The sequence below is a fragment of the Egretta garzetta genome, unplaced genomic scaffold, assembly GCF_000687185.1.
Source record: "Egretta garzetta isolate BGI_Z169 unplaced genomic scaffold, ASM68718v1 scaffold326, whole genome shotgun sequence".
NCBI lineage: Eukaryota > Metazoa > Chordata > Aves > Pelecaniformes > Ardeidae > Egretta > Egretta garzetta.
Genome location: NW_009260026.1, coordinates 3633625 through 3647688, shown reverse-complemented (window position 1 = coordinate 3647688; position 14064 = coordinate 3633625). Strand labels below are relative to the sequence as shown.

At 39.6% G+C, this 14064-nt stretch overlaps 1 protein-coding gene across 15 annotated transcripts in view; it reads right to left on the bottom strand.

The window, feature by feature from the left end:
* CLASP1 (cytoplasmic linker associated protein 1) overlaps positions 1-14064 on the bottom strand; it is a 176481-nt gene that overhangs the window by 37296 nt on the left and 125121 nt on the right. For all 15 annotated transcript variants that reach the window (XR_004842286.1, XM_035896290.1, XM_035896292.1 and 12 more), the window contains 5 exons: positions 13460-13523; positions 13175-13177; positions 11687-11850; positions 10835-10913; positions 9700-9843 (listed from right to left, as the gene is read on the bottom strand). Coding sequence is in view for 14 of the 15 variants with exons in the window: in XM_035896290.1 (XP_035752183.1) it covers positions 9700-9843; positions 10835-10913; positions 11687-11850; positions 13175-13177; positions 13460-13523 (454 nt within the window). In the remaining variant the exon portion in view is untranslated. The remainder of the gene's footprint in view (positions 1-9699; positions 9844-10834; positions 10914-11686; positions 11851-13174; positions 13178-13459; positions 13524-14064) is intronic.

Below are 14064 nucleotides of genomic sequence, written 5' to 3'. Positions count from 1 at the left end.
AGCTCCACTTCAATTTTGTTCCACTTTTTTGTTTTGCCTTCAATGAAAATAGGACTGTGTCCACCCTCCCTCTTTGCACAAAATACAGCTTGTCTTTAGGAGTGTCTGCCAGTATTCTGTGTACCCGGTGCTCTTCAGTAGCTTTGCTGTTGCCTGCAAATAAGTCATTGGGCTTTGAATGAAGTGCTGAACAGTTGCTCACAATGCTTACAATTTCACGTGACCTGAAAGAAAGCAGACCTGTAGTCTATGTGTTTTGAAATAAAGCCAAGTACTACTACAGCCTGGGAGTGGTGCCCCAGTAAAGCTCTCAAAAGCAGCACTAGAGCTACATGGGTTAACCTTGGCTGTGTTCTTTTTAAACAGTCCTCGGCCATCCAACTGCTCTTCTAGGTTTATTTCAGGCAAGAGACATTATTTGAAAGTTCAGCCATAATTTCCTACTTAAGATCTAACACACAAAGGTCTTGGTCCCTGCTACCATAAAAATCAAGAACACTGTTACCACTGACCTCAAAAGCTGGAAGGTCCATGCTAGATTGAAATCACATTTATAACATGTTCCAAGTTTCACTCTTGCAATACTTCCCAGTTCTAACACTGAAATTTTATTTCAGTAATAAAGAGCATCAGGAGCAGCATTTCTATACCTGTCTAACAGTTAGATCTGGACATACTTGGTAACCTTTTAAGTTTCATTTACCTAGCACACATTTATCTAGTCAAAGGACATCTTTTACAGATAATGTCTCTAACAATTTTAAATCTGTGGATTTTTAGCTTGTGACAAACCAGAGAACATTTTCATAATCTCAGAATCACTGGTCATTTCTGAAAATCTTGGTCCTTATTTCATTAGATTACTCAAGGAGTAGATAAATTTAAAGCAAGCAATAAAAAAAACTTATTTATGTACAGAACGTACAAACATTCTCCATGCAACACTCGTGCTTGATGATGTATAGTTTGAAGAAAGAGTAACATCTGAATTTTCCCTTGCCTTGGTGTCCCTGTACCATTAGCGTGGAACACTAATCCATCTCCTTTCAGTGACATATAACGTAAACCCTACAGATTACCTAATCTTAATGAAGCAGTTCTCTGCTGGCTTGAGCTGGAGAAACTCCAGTGCCTTCAGAATCTGACTATGCTAGTGAGGGGGTCTGGCTCCACACCAGGTTCTTGAATCATTTGCAGAGGATCGCTTATGTAACTTCATTATTTTCCTTCTAACAATGCAGTGAGGGATCAGGTTCCACAAGCCGGTAGCAGCTCCTGAAGTTTCGCACTTAGGTCAATGCAACTCATGCTGTCCAACAGTGTCAGCTGCTAAAGGGACACAAAAGCTTTAGCAACTGTAGTTTTTTGTTTCCACCTAGACAGCAGGTGTTGGCCAGATTTATCAAAATCTTTAACCTCTGCAACTTGGTTGAATTATAATAAAGTCTCTTTGAAATGGTTTAGGCTCATTAAGCAAAAAGATCAAGGCTAACTGGAAAAATCCATTGATTTTGGAGAGGAAATGTGGTCAGTGACCTAAGCTTAATACAAGTGCCTTATGACTGCTGCTGTTGTTGGTCCAATAGACCAAGCTGAATAAGCAGCTAGTTGCCCAAGCTATATGAAAGCAGTTTTCAAGTTACTCAAACTTCTGTTGGCAATGGGCTTACAACACCGGCAGCCCCATAAAAGGAGAGGACCTCATACCCTGATTGCTTATGAGGGACTACAAGAGAGTTAACAGGAAAGCACATCAAAGCCAAAAATTACTTCACAGACACACTTTTCAGGCTCCCAGTCAATATCTTTTTACACAGCTAGACAGTTGAGACTGCAAACACAATTAGTGTGATTAGTGCACACAGCTTTTAGTCTACCTGTTTACATTTCTCTTCCAAGTTTCCTTCACCGGGCCCTGAGGAAGCTGTAGTTGTCCTAGCTGGCAAATCCTCACCCACCCAACTATGCATGGTCTGGGTTTAACAAACAGGAAAGTTGATATTATTTAGAGAAAGCATAGATTTCAACTAAATCATCTAAACATGCTATCTTTTTGCAGAATAGTTGTAATCAGTTGCTTGCTTAATTTCATGTAACAAAAAGCATTGGTATCTGATTTAACCAGAAGAACATTCCTATCAGCAGAGGGCAGCACTGGCTCAAAATTAAATGCAGCCACCTCTCTCAGGTTTACAGCCATCCCTTAGTCTTCCCACAAGGCTTTGCTTTGGCAACCTCCTGGTGGCCTCCATAACCACCTGAAAACCTCTGCTGAGGTGCAGAGGCTAGGCAGTGCTGTGCTAAGATTGCACTTGCATCTGGCCAGCCAGGAGTAGGGGAACAGGTGCTTGCATCTGCCCACACCTATCCTTGCAGACGTCTCTAAGTTCAGAGGAAGAAGCAGTCAAGAACTTGCAAACTCCTAACTCCAGTCCGGGCATCAGACCAACACTGCCTACAAATGCCATTTATCATGTGATCAGCCTGGGGAAGATCCACACGAACACTTACTCACTTTTGACAAACATAATCATATTCTGTATGCATCATTCATTTCACTATCCAGTCTAAGGCAAATGTGGTTTTAATAACTTAAGGCACACTGGAACAGAGAAGCTCTCTCTCTCATGTCACTCTGAATTACACAAAACTGCAGATCACACACAGATCCACTGAGATCGAGAGGCGGCAGTCACACATTAGGCAGCTCTGCTCATTAGGCAGCTTTGTGACACATTGGCATAGGGTAACACTTCAATTCTCTGATGAGCATAGCTAGTGTTAAATGAGTTAATTTACATCTACTGAGAGTGTTTGTAGACAATTAAGTGTTAGCTGGCACTAAGCTAACAAACTATCTACCAAACCAAGCCTCCTGCTTGTTCCTTTTTCAGGCCTAGACTCAGATGAGTATGGACATCCATGTTGCTGATATAGCAATATGAAGCATAATAGCTTCATCAGTTCATACATAATCAAAGCATTGTTAGCTTAAGCACCAGTTTTTAAACACACAGTTTTCCCCAAAGACTTCTATTAGAATATGCTGTTTACATCCACATCCTGAAAAGGAAGAACTTGTTTAACAGATTTAAATATAGAATTCACGTACAGATTAAATCCACATTGCTATTGTGTTTTATACAGCAAACACTTAATATTTCATGAAAGGCTTTTACAAGTCATGGATAGTTGCATTACATGTGTCAAAGGCATCTCAAACAAATGCCAGCAAAAACTATGCGGCACTGAATCATCACATATTTGGATTACTGTTCTATAATGGATTACAACTCCTTATGCGTGCTGTTTTGTGATTTGGGCACAGCAAAGACCATGGCAAAAAATGTTCATTATTTCTGGAGAGCCAAATGTTACCCCAGAAGTCAAACTGGATGAAGGCAACCCTGAGTAACTTTGCTCCTTCCAAAATGGCATTTGTTGCAAAAACAGGTTTCAGCTCTAGAAACAAAGGTTACATTTCATTAACAACTGACAAACTTTTATTACAAACCTGGCATGATATAAGTCTGAATTCTGAGGGGGAATTTACCACATATAAGCTAAGAACGAAGAAAAGCTACTGGAGTAAGATGATTTGTAATGCAAACATGCACTTTAATCTACACAGCGTTTCAAAATGCTAGAATAAGTATGGCAGACATCCATCACAGTGCAGAGAAAACAGCCTATAGTCTATTTATTGGATGACTCTACAATGCATCATCTCTAATCTCGATTTTCAAAATAGATACATCACCTACACCTATGTAGGGGTGTGTATGTTTAAATAAACGGCACATACACATAAACATATTATGCACAGACACATAATATAAGCATGAGTATACACATTCTATGAAGGAATTTCTTCTTATCTTGTATTACCATGCACTAATTCTTACTGTTTCAAGCAAACAGAGAAAATGTGCTTATATTGCAAACTGCTTTCAACTCAAAGGATACTAGAAGGCTGTATAAAGCAAAGAGATTAATTTTAAGGAAGTTTACCCCAGCACCACATTTCCAACAAGCATGTGATGACTTTCTGGCCACGAACGTTGGGAAAAGCCGTTTTCCTTACACTGCGTACACTAAAAACATTTGGACTCTCATAGCTCTCTAGCATCAAATTCAAAACAAACAGAAAATGACGGTTACTATTTTGGAAACACAGGTAGGACACAGAGATCCTTTTTGTTCTAATAGCATTAAATCAGGTAAACACTGAAGTCCACCAAGTGCCTTTTTTGATATATTACACTATTTTTCCTAACACTGACTATGTCTAAATGCCTGAAGGGAGGAGTTCTGTGCATTTAGGCTGAGTTTGACTTCTTTAGGAATATCCTTTGGCTAAAAGGCTGACCTAGGCAGTATGGACGTAATCCTATTTAAGCCTGAAATCCTAAGGCCTGGGTCTCTGGTAACTTGGCTCTTCATGGAGTCCATGAGATACACAAATCTCGTGTAGGAATTTTGCAAGAGTGCTAAAGAAGCCTCCGACCCAGAAAGGCAAGGGCCTGCGACTGGGGAATATTAAAACAATTTGCCATTCAAAAGCATTTCTGCAAACACCCTCTTTGCCATTGCTACTGTAACAGGCCATGACCAACAGTGTTTATTGCCCAACACCAGTAAAGATGAACAATGCCATTTCAGCTCACTAAGAGTCTTTGGGAGTGCTTTTACAGTGAAGCTGTTGCTCAAATCAGCCTTATCCTGGATGGAAAAATTAAAGCTCCAGGAGAGATTTTGGAGGTCTCATGGCATCACATTGCAAAGGAACCCAATTTCATTTCCTTAGCAGTGTTTGCTCTCCTGCCTATCACCGATCCTCCTACAGACATCACAATATTTTATCCAAACTTGCTCTGGGCTTTATTGATAGATATGATTTCCTTATCGAAGTGACAACATCAATATTTCTTGAGAATAACATCTAGGACTGTTAGTTAAAGATGTAAATACATCTTCATTGGCTGTTTGAGCACAGGAAGAATTTGTTGACTTGCACCTTTCTCTCTGAAATCTTCCTTATATTCTGGTATAATTCAGAAACAGTTTCTCAATGTTAGTAAAAAAAAATCTGATCACGAACTTGTTTTCTTTGGACACCTCTAGACTTCACCTGCAAACCAGTGGTGCCAAACGAAGGAGGGCCCTACCCCTAGGTAGTGTGAGGGAGCCTTCATCTCAATGCAAATCACAGTAACACAAGCACTCTCCTGGGCTTTTTGATTCATTGCTATGGTTCTAGTTTCTTCCAAGTCCCATCTACTGTCTATGTTCAAAGGCAGCTTGGGCAAACCCGGTAATGAATGGGACAGTTGAAAGAAAAAGTTTTCCCAGTTACATAAGTGGAAGGCAGAACATGATGCGCACGTGACATGAGGCTGCCCATCACATGTAAAAATGCATTCAGGCTTGTAAAATAAAACTTCTGTAGGAATGTTTCATCAACAGAAAGGCCAGGCAGGATAACTGGCACAAAGGCAAAATTTCTTCTTCCATGAGATTTGTAATCTAAATGACGAACAGGCAACACAGATCTTTTTATATATCTTAAAGACCAGAGCTTGGCTGATTAACAAGACAGTGGGCAATGTCATTGGCCCTTTACCTCAGAAGACCTTGTTCCCCTTCAACTTGTACAAGCTCCTCCTAAACACTACGATGCTGTGTGCCCTCACAGAGGATGCCACCCCCTCAAATGTGAGCACTCATGCTTAATAAAAGTTTCCATTCACCTGAGCCTTGGACATGAGGCTTCTTTAGGCTTTGGCCAGTCAAATCAGAAGACTCATTCTCATTTTCATTCTCCAACTGATGGCTCTTTTCCAAGATCAAAGTATTTTCCCACACAGAGCCCAAGCCTGTCATCCAAATTCAATAAGCACTCTACCTACGTGAGGATTGCACAAGACCTTTGCTGGCAATATTAGTGATAACATGGTGAAGTTACTGACTTAATGTCCTCAGACCAGTCATCACCATCTGCATTGCCATTTTGTGTTACTTTTATGTGTAGTAATTAACTGGCTTTTATAAAGTTATTTAATCAAATCTTAAACATTTTCCAGAGAAAAATCAGAATTAACACCCTGTTACAGAAAGGAATAAACCAAGGCAGAGGAGAGTCAAGCGCATCACACAAGGTTAGACACTAGTGCAATCAAAATTAGAGCTCAGTTATCTGAAATCCTGATCTGTGCCCTGCCTATCGATACGTTCTGCTTGGGGAAAAAGCAGCGAGCCAGCTGTATGTGCAGAAATTATGAACAGGTGCTCCCCATGCACTGGAACCACATCCCATCCAGGTCTCCACGCAGTGCTGCGTGACCTGTTCCTACCCAATGGCTTTTGTCCAGCATGGAGGACAAATGCCTTTCACCTTTCTTCCAGCACTGCTTGCAGGAAGTAAATCCTAATTTGAATGCAAGGTAAACACCTGTAAGTATTAACAATCTTTAAAACAAGACAAATATTTACTGTAACACACTACAGATCACCTTATTTTAAACATAAAGCTTGACAATAATTTTGACTGTATGTAGTTTATGGCTACTATCAGCAGCTTAAATGGTTTCTGCCCTGAGAGAGAATCACGACATGTTGTCAGTAACACTCTGTAATATCAACTGTATGTTCCAGAAAGTACATCACGTTTTTCTTGTGATAACAGAGCTTATGTGTACCTAGAGATATCGTTCCATATGAGAACATAAACAGTTTTATGCACGAGAGCATTTCCTTTGACTAAGTTTCTTTCTGATTTCACTAGCTATAAAACATGCTCTGTAGTTCAAGTGAGGTGTCAGACAGGTGAAGCACGCCCACGTGTGCTCAACTAGTCATCATAAGAATATGCAAAGTTTATTAATAAAGCTGCATCATTCAATTTGAAACAGGTTTTTTGACTAAATGCCACTTTTTGTTCTATTTTTCTCCAGTGTCTTAACACTACAGGGCTGGGACCTCCATGACCCATCACACGTGGTGAAGAGCAGTAATGGACAGACAATCACGAAAACACGATAACCCCACTATTGACTGAAACTATAATCCATTTCTTGAATAGATCCCTTGATTGCTACCATAGGATCAGATCTGCATGACTAATTGCCACATCCACACAGCAGCCACATGCTTCACACACACCCCACCCCGCCCTCCACTGACTGAGGCCGTTTATATGCTCCACCACCAGCACAAGCAGGCTTGTTTTACCTGCATCTGCTCTAAGGTAAAATCCAGACAGAACAAAATGGCCATCACACATACAGATGTTACTGAATGCTACCTTAATGCAAGTAACTCAAATCTGTGTGAGAACCACATTGGCTGCTGGACTTCTCTCTGCAAGCAGCTGAGCACCAGCATCGCTGTTCCACCCAGTCAGCTGCAGTAGTATATGTGGATGGGACTATGCCAGCCAAGATTCCTCAGTACCAAAAATAAAGTTTGCTCTTGTCATCTTGCAGGAGCCGAGTTGATTGCACTGGTGGTCTCAAATCCAGATTCTATTGAAAAATTACCTTATTTTACACCTTTTACAGGCCTCTTGTAGTTCTTTGATCATTTGAAGACCGAATTGGTTCTTCTCCTTCTCCCCCATAACCTCAACTGCTGTCTCCATTTTTAGGTTCTGACGTTTACAATGCATGGTCTGCTTTGCACTTCAGATCTTGAAGGCCACCATAAATACCTTTCATGAGGGCAGAATCTTCTGATCCTTAAATGGATCATCTGGATATAAAAGGCACTTTTTTCCCCACGTTATAGTCTTCAAAAAAGGGGGACAATTTTTTAATTGTATTCTTCAGGACATTTCGCCTGTCTGGGTTGGCTCTTGATAATCCAGTTCATTACTGCATAATGAATTTATTAGTCTGTTAACTACAGTCCTGACAGAGATAATGGCCAATGATTGCTTATAAATCCTTTGCTGCAGTGTTTCTTCTAAAGCCCGTGGCTTGTACTATGTTTTTAATAAAATCATAATACAGCAACAGTATGATGAAATACAGATCACCCGGGCATTCATAGCCAAAGTTAGCTTAACTGTGTAATAATTTGTTTGAAAGCTACAGGCATCAGAGGCAAATGCAAGCCACATGCAGGTTTAATAAAAAGAGTTTAGATTCAGTAATCTCTTATCAACCCACAAAGCACTTGCCCAGGTACTGCTCGGGTGGAATTTGCTGGAAGTTTTGCCAGAGCTCTGCAAGTCTTTGAAACGGACAGAAGGATGGACACAACACTGTGAACGCCCACTCCCCACACCCCACAGTTTCACAGCAAACAGCCAATTTTTTCAGCTGCTGGAGATAATCTTCATTCAATTTTGCATGCAGCAATGATGACCCCTAATGGTGAAATATTTCTTCTGCTGAGCAACATGCAGAGATTTTGCTTTTTGATGTCTATTTCTACTTTAATTAATTACAACTCCCTCTTGCAGACCAGCAGCACAATAAACTGCTTGAGGCTTACTTGAACTGCAACAAAAAAGCAGCTTCTTTGCCTTTGTTTAATTCTTTCTGACTTTGTACATGGAAGCATCAAAATGGAAATGCATATTCCAGATCTAAGTCCAGGACTTAAAGTCACCCTTTTTTTCTGATATAGACTATCTTGCAGAAGGATATATCAGTCACACTGCTGTGAATAACCCCTGCAGAAAGTCTTCAGAAAAGAGGACGAGACATTTTTTCTAGATCCATCAGCTGTATGCCTGAAAGCAAACAGCAGGCACCCAAAAAGCTTCTTCGAAGCCTTGTGTCAGCTGTCAGATAATGCTGCAGTTGCAGCATCTTTGATACCCGGTGATCTTTTCCTCAGAATCAAATAATCACTAATTACAAAAATAATTACCTTATTTCCAAAATTATAAGATGTTATTCTAGTATTAATTCAACATTTTAAGTGCATGTAGAGTGTAAAAAAATCTCATACAATGCTTAAAGTTGTTTGTTTTTTTTTAAACCCAAGTACATGTCAAAGCCTTTAACTCTGGCTGGAATCTATTTCTACATCTGGGCTGGGAAGAGAAGGTAATTTTAAATTGTGTTACAGATGCCAGGTACATAAAACTACATCTCACTTTTCTCTTGGGAGAGATGAGTATCACTGCCCATTTTAGCTTGCCTGGCACTTGTATCTACAGCAAGATAAAGAACAAGGTAACTGTATTACCCAGGCCTGACCTAAATGTGTCAACTTTTTCTAGGTTGAGATAAACACACAACTCTTAAAAGAAAAGAGCTGAGAGCCCCTGGCAGCTTACTGATTTGTTTACTTCATTTTAGCAATATTATAACTCAGAAGTTGTGCTAGATTTCATTCAAGTCTACAAAGCACAGAGCCTTCACCTAAATAAACAAAAACCTAGAGAGATTTCCAGACAGGTCAGGAAAAAAAGTTTTCAAACTATGATCTCTTTTTCCACTGTAATAGTAGTTAAAGTCACATGACTAAGTACCTACTAGAAAAAAAATATATGAAAACATGCTTCAGAACAGTGTCTTTACTGAACACACAATTTGGTTTGGTTAGTAAGTTATGTAAAATCCATTTTTTAAATTGCAATTTAACCGCTGAATTTTTCGTTACCTTTATGACTGTTTTCATTGGGTTTTTTGTTCTTTTTTTTGGAAGAACAATAATTACTGCAAATACTTCATCATTCTGTCTTACCTTTCTCACATCTGAGCTCTTTGGTTCTGTTGTCCAAGTTATAATTCTAGATACAGCAAGTCTTGTCTCACTGGAGTTCACAAAGTCTGTTGGATCCATCTGTCTTGCCAAGGACTCAATATACTTCAGGATAGCAACTTTCACCTGGGAAGCGAAAAGGGATTTGTTAATCTCATGAGCTGGCAAAAATGGATTTATCCCATAATAAACAGATACCACTACAGATTGACAAGACCCATGTCACATGGGGGGGTGGGGAAATCCCTGTAACATGTCTCTATGTCTGTTTCAAAAATCAAAAGCAACTTTCTACACAGGATAAATTTTGCGTAGTAAGAGTCTGGAATGGTGTATCAGAACTGGCTTGAAATACATGTGTCTGCTTGTGCGTTTGCATAAGCAAATCAATACTCCACCACGCTGTTTCCATCAGCAGTAATTGTTCCAGATGCCAAACCATAGCTTTTGGTCTCAAGCCAAACGCCTGATCCTAGACTCTCAAAAGATCCAGAATTTGGGAGATTGAAAAGAGAACACTGGAGTCATTTGGCATCTTGTCTATTCCTGTCTCTGGAAGATGATAAACGTGTATGACTTCCAGAGTTTACAGTATTCTTATAGCCTTGAAACAGCCACTTCCTGAAAAACAGTCTGTACAACAGTATCCCTTTAGGAGGATTCAGTAACAGAAAGTTCTGATGTTTTATTCTCCAAGCCCTGCACACGTTATGTCTGATCTGTGCAACAAGCACTTGTTAAGGTGTGCCTAGGGACCCAACTTCCCAGCCGTTCAGACAGGGTCTGGTCCCTTCTGTCCAGCACAGCCACATTTTCCTCCCACCAAGACCAGGGTGAAGAGAAATTTTCCATGTCCAAACTTTACTCTAATACATTCCAGCATGCTTAAAGCCCAACTCTTACTGACTTGTGAAGCATCACAGGGCCCTATTTTAAACATATTTAGATTTATTAAAATGAAGAACAAGAGAGTTAATCAAAGTTGCCAATATCATTGCTACATCATGCCAGTACTTCAAATTAGTTATAGTGAGTTCTATACTTTATGGTGCATGCCTGACATGGCAAGCTAAGACAACCATGTTGATGCTTTAGTGAAAAGGCTTTTGATACTGACCTTCAGGTTTGGTGTTTGGGTTTGATCTACAATAAATCTCATCAAAATGTTAAACTGTTGATCAAATGGAAAAGAATCCCTGTCCAAGGGAAACAAAGGCAAAAACGTAATGCAACAAATTTTCAGGACTAAATTAACTCGATACATTAAAGCTTACACAACAGATTTCAACACCTACCACGCTTTTCTTCTTCTTAACCTTACCATCAACCAGAGAAACTCCCAAGTCTAATGATTAGCTGATTATCAATGTAATACTAGAGAAAACAGCTAAATCAACTGCACACTTATCCAGCTTTTGGCACACCTGTCCATTCCTTCTTCATTTCAGGCTGTGCTTTGTTCCCCTATCTCTAGTGGCAGCCTGGTTTATCTTGTCCTCAGAAATTTCTGATTTAAGAGATTTGGTTTTGATTTCTCTCCTCTTTTTCCCTTTCTCCCTCCTCAATCCTATTTTCTCCCAGATTACTACTACTTCTTTCTTAATTATCCTATTTCCAGGATGAGCTGAACTTTACTGTCACAGTGTCTTGTGCTGGACATTTTTTTTCCATAAATCAAAAAGAAAATGGATAACAAAGCACATCCACACCAAAACCCCAAATTAATTAACAAAATAAATCAGTTACACATTTTAAATGTTATGCTTTAAAGTTACCTATTTATAAAAGACAGACCTTTTTACATCAATGCTTGAAGTATTGTGACATAGCTTTGTTGTTCTTTATTCTCCTATTAATCAAGATTGAGTCCCCAAAATACATGGCACCGCTGGGTTTCTGAAACGTTCATCAGATGCCTTCCTGTAATTGTGCACAAATCTCTATAACATTTGCTATCCAAGTACTCTACCTGGTGACATCCAGAGCTTTTTGAACTTTCGCCTGCACAGACCCCAGCAAATCTGCTCCCATTTTCTTTAGCAGCTGGGTCAGGAGAACAAAAAGCCAATCCTGCAAGTCATCTTTATGAATGATGATGAAATCAACCAGGGTTTCCAGAAACATGCTGAAGACCTATAAACAAAGCACATGTCATAAAAAGGAATACCATGCTTTAAATAGAAATAAGCAAAGGGAAGGGGTTTACAATCTGAGTTTCAGGATGATTTTGTTATAGACAGTTTCATGAATGAATGATTTTAGTGACTACATTGCTCTGAAAAAAATCAGACAAGACATGTCTAAAATGTGTCATATTAAAATATCACATGAAACGAATGAAGGAAGGGGGTAGAATACACTTACTCTCTGTTGTGAATTCCACGGCAAAGCAGGCCATGCAACAAAACAAACAACTCGTTAGCACACACAGTGATCAAGGCAGGTTGTTCAGATGCAGTTTCTCCACAGATAAAAGATGCATTCACTGAAAGTTTACATTTTCTTAAAACACAATCTCTTCTCAGGGGAGTTACTTAAAACATTATACACCTTGGATCAGATCCGGTCTCCTCACTCATGAAAGTAATATATGTTTATATGCAACAAAGTTTACATATGTTTAACACCACAACTAATGAGTTTGTAGCAATAATTCTATACAAGCAGTGTAGATGACAGATCACCACTGCCATAGTGGACATACTTGAGTCCAGTGTGCAATAAACCCTCACTTTACTCAGAAATTGGAAATATTTTGCAAAAAAATAGCTGCTCCTTTACCCTTTCCACAACACATACTGAATCTTTGAGAGCCAAAGCATTAGGACTTTACAGGTAGGAACTGCCACAACTCGGTGATGCTTGCGGGTCAGTCAGTCCAGAGTATAATTATGGCCAAAAATGCAGACTTTGAGCAAGACCTGTGACAGGCGACTATGCCTGCCCAGGGGATTTCCACCTGACAACCATTTATTAAAACTGGTTTACCAAGTGGTCTGAAGTACAAATATTTATACAACTTATTCTTTCTGAAACTGTATTTAATGCAAAAGCAGATGGTTTTACCTAGCCATTACTGGTTGCCCTCAACCAGCAAACCTCCTCAGGAAAGGGCATGAAACTCCCTTTTCCTCTCTCCCTGCTCCCACTTACCTGTTGACAGGAGACCATTGGGTCTGAAGGTGCTGTGTCTGTGGGCCCAACCTCCCTATTCCCTAGTCTGCTTCTTTTTTAAGAGATGTCTAAATTCATGCTACCGCCTTTAACTTCAGTGTTATAAAAAAGGAAAAGTAGCTATATTAAAGACTTCATTTATTTATAAGATCCAGACCAATATCTTGGTGAGACTCCATACTGCTCCCAGGTGCACACAATACACAAACCCCAGAGACCATGATGCTGAACTCTGGCTTGTTACCCTTCACGGACCTCACTCTACCATGTATCACCAAGACACTCTCTAGAGAAGTACAGATAAAACTGAACCTCTCGCCCCAAGGACTCACATCTGAAAGGCATTAGGTTGCTCCTTGGGAAGCATGGAGTAACAAGTTCCTAGCAACGTAAGAGAGACTGAGACACATCCCTTCATTGTAAAAGAGATAAAAATCAAGGAGATTTATAAATGCCAGTTTCCCCCAGCAGATGGCAGGGGTAGAAATACAAAACATTCATCCTGGAATGGTGTCAAATGTGCACACATGGCAATGCAAGAGAGCAAGCCAAGTCTTTGTGATCTTACCTTGCTGTGAGGGTCAGCAAACATGCGAGTAAATATTTCACACAGCCTTTTTAACTCGACTCGGCTAAAACACATAAATAAAACATGATATTAATGCTAAAGCTCTAGTTACAGCAAGAAAGCTAATAAATATTAACAGCTGAAAGATCTAACCTTCTTTATTTAAATGTTATTTACAGCAGACTTCTGAAAACTCTGTATCTAGGCAAAGCCCTAACTGGAATTCCAGTTTAATGCTGAATCACCAGCCTTACATTAAGAAATGTAATAAACTGTTTTTAAAATCATAAACCAGACACTTGTATTTTCTGCTGCTTCTATTTTCTTCTGTATTCTGGATTGCTGAAGAAAACTTGAAATGTGCACATTTGGGAGGTATTTGCTTTCTGCCTCTGTCAAGGTTGCTGACCCACTGAAACACAGGTCTTTTGCAGCCTCCTTTGTGTCAGGGAATTCAAAGTTTCAAGTAAAGTCAGAACTTTCACGCTGTTTGCATATATACTAATCATAAAAATATTTTGGTCTAAATTGCCAGTGGCTTCAGTAAAATCAGCCTAGAATCACACAGTAATAACAGATACCGGAATGGACTTCAAAGTCTGAGA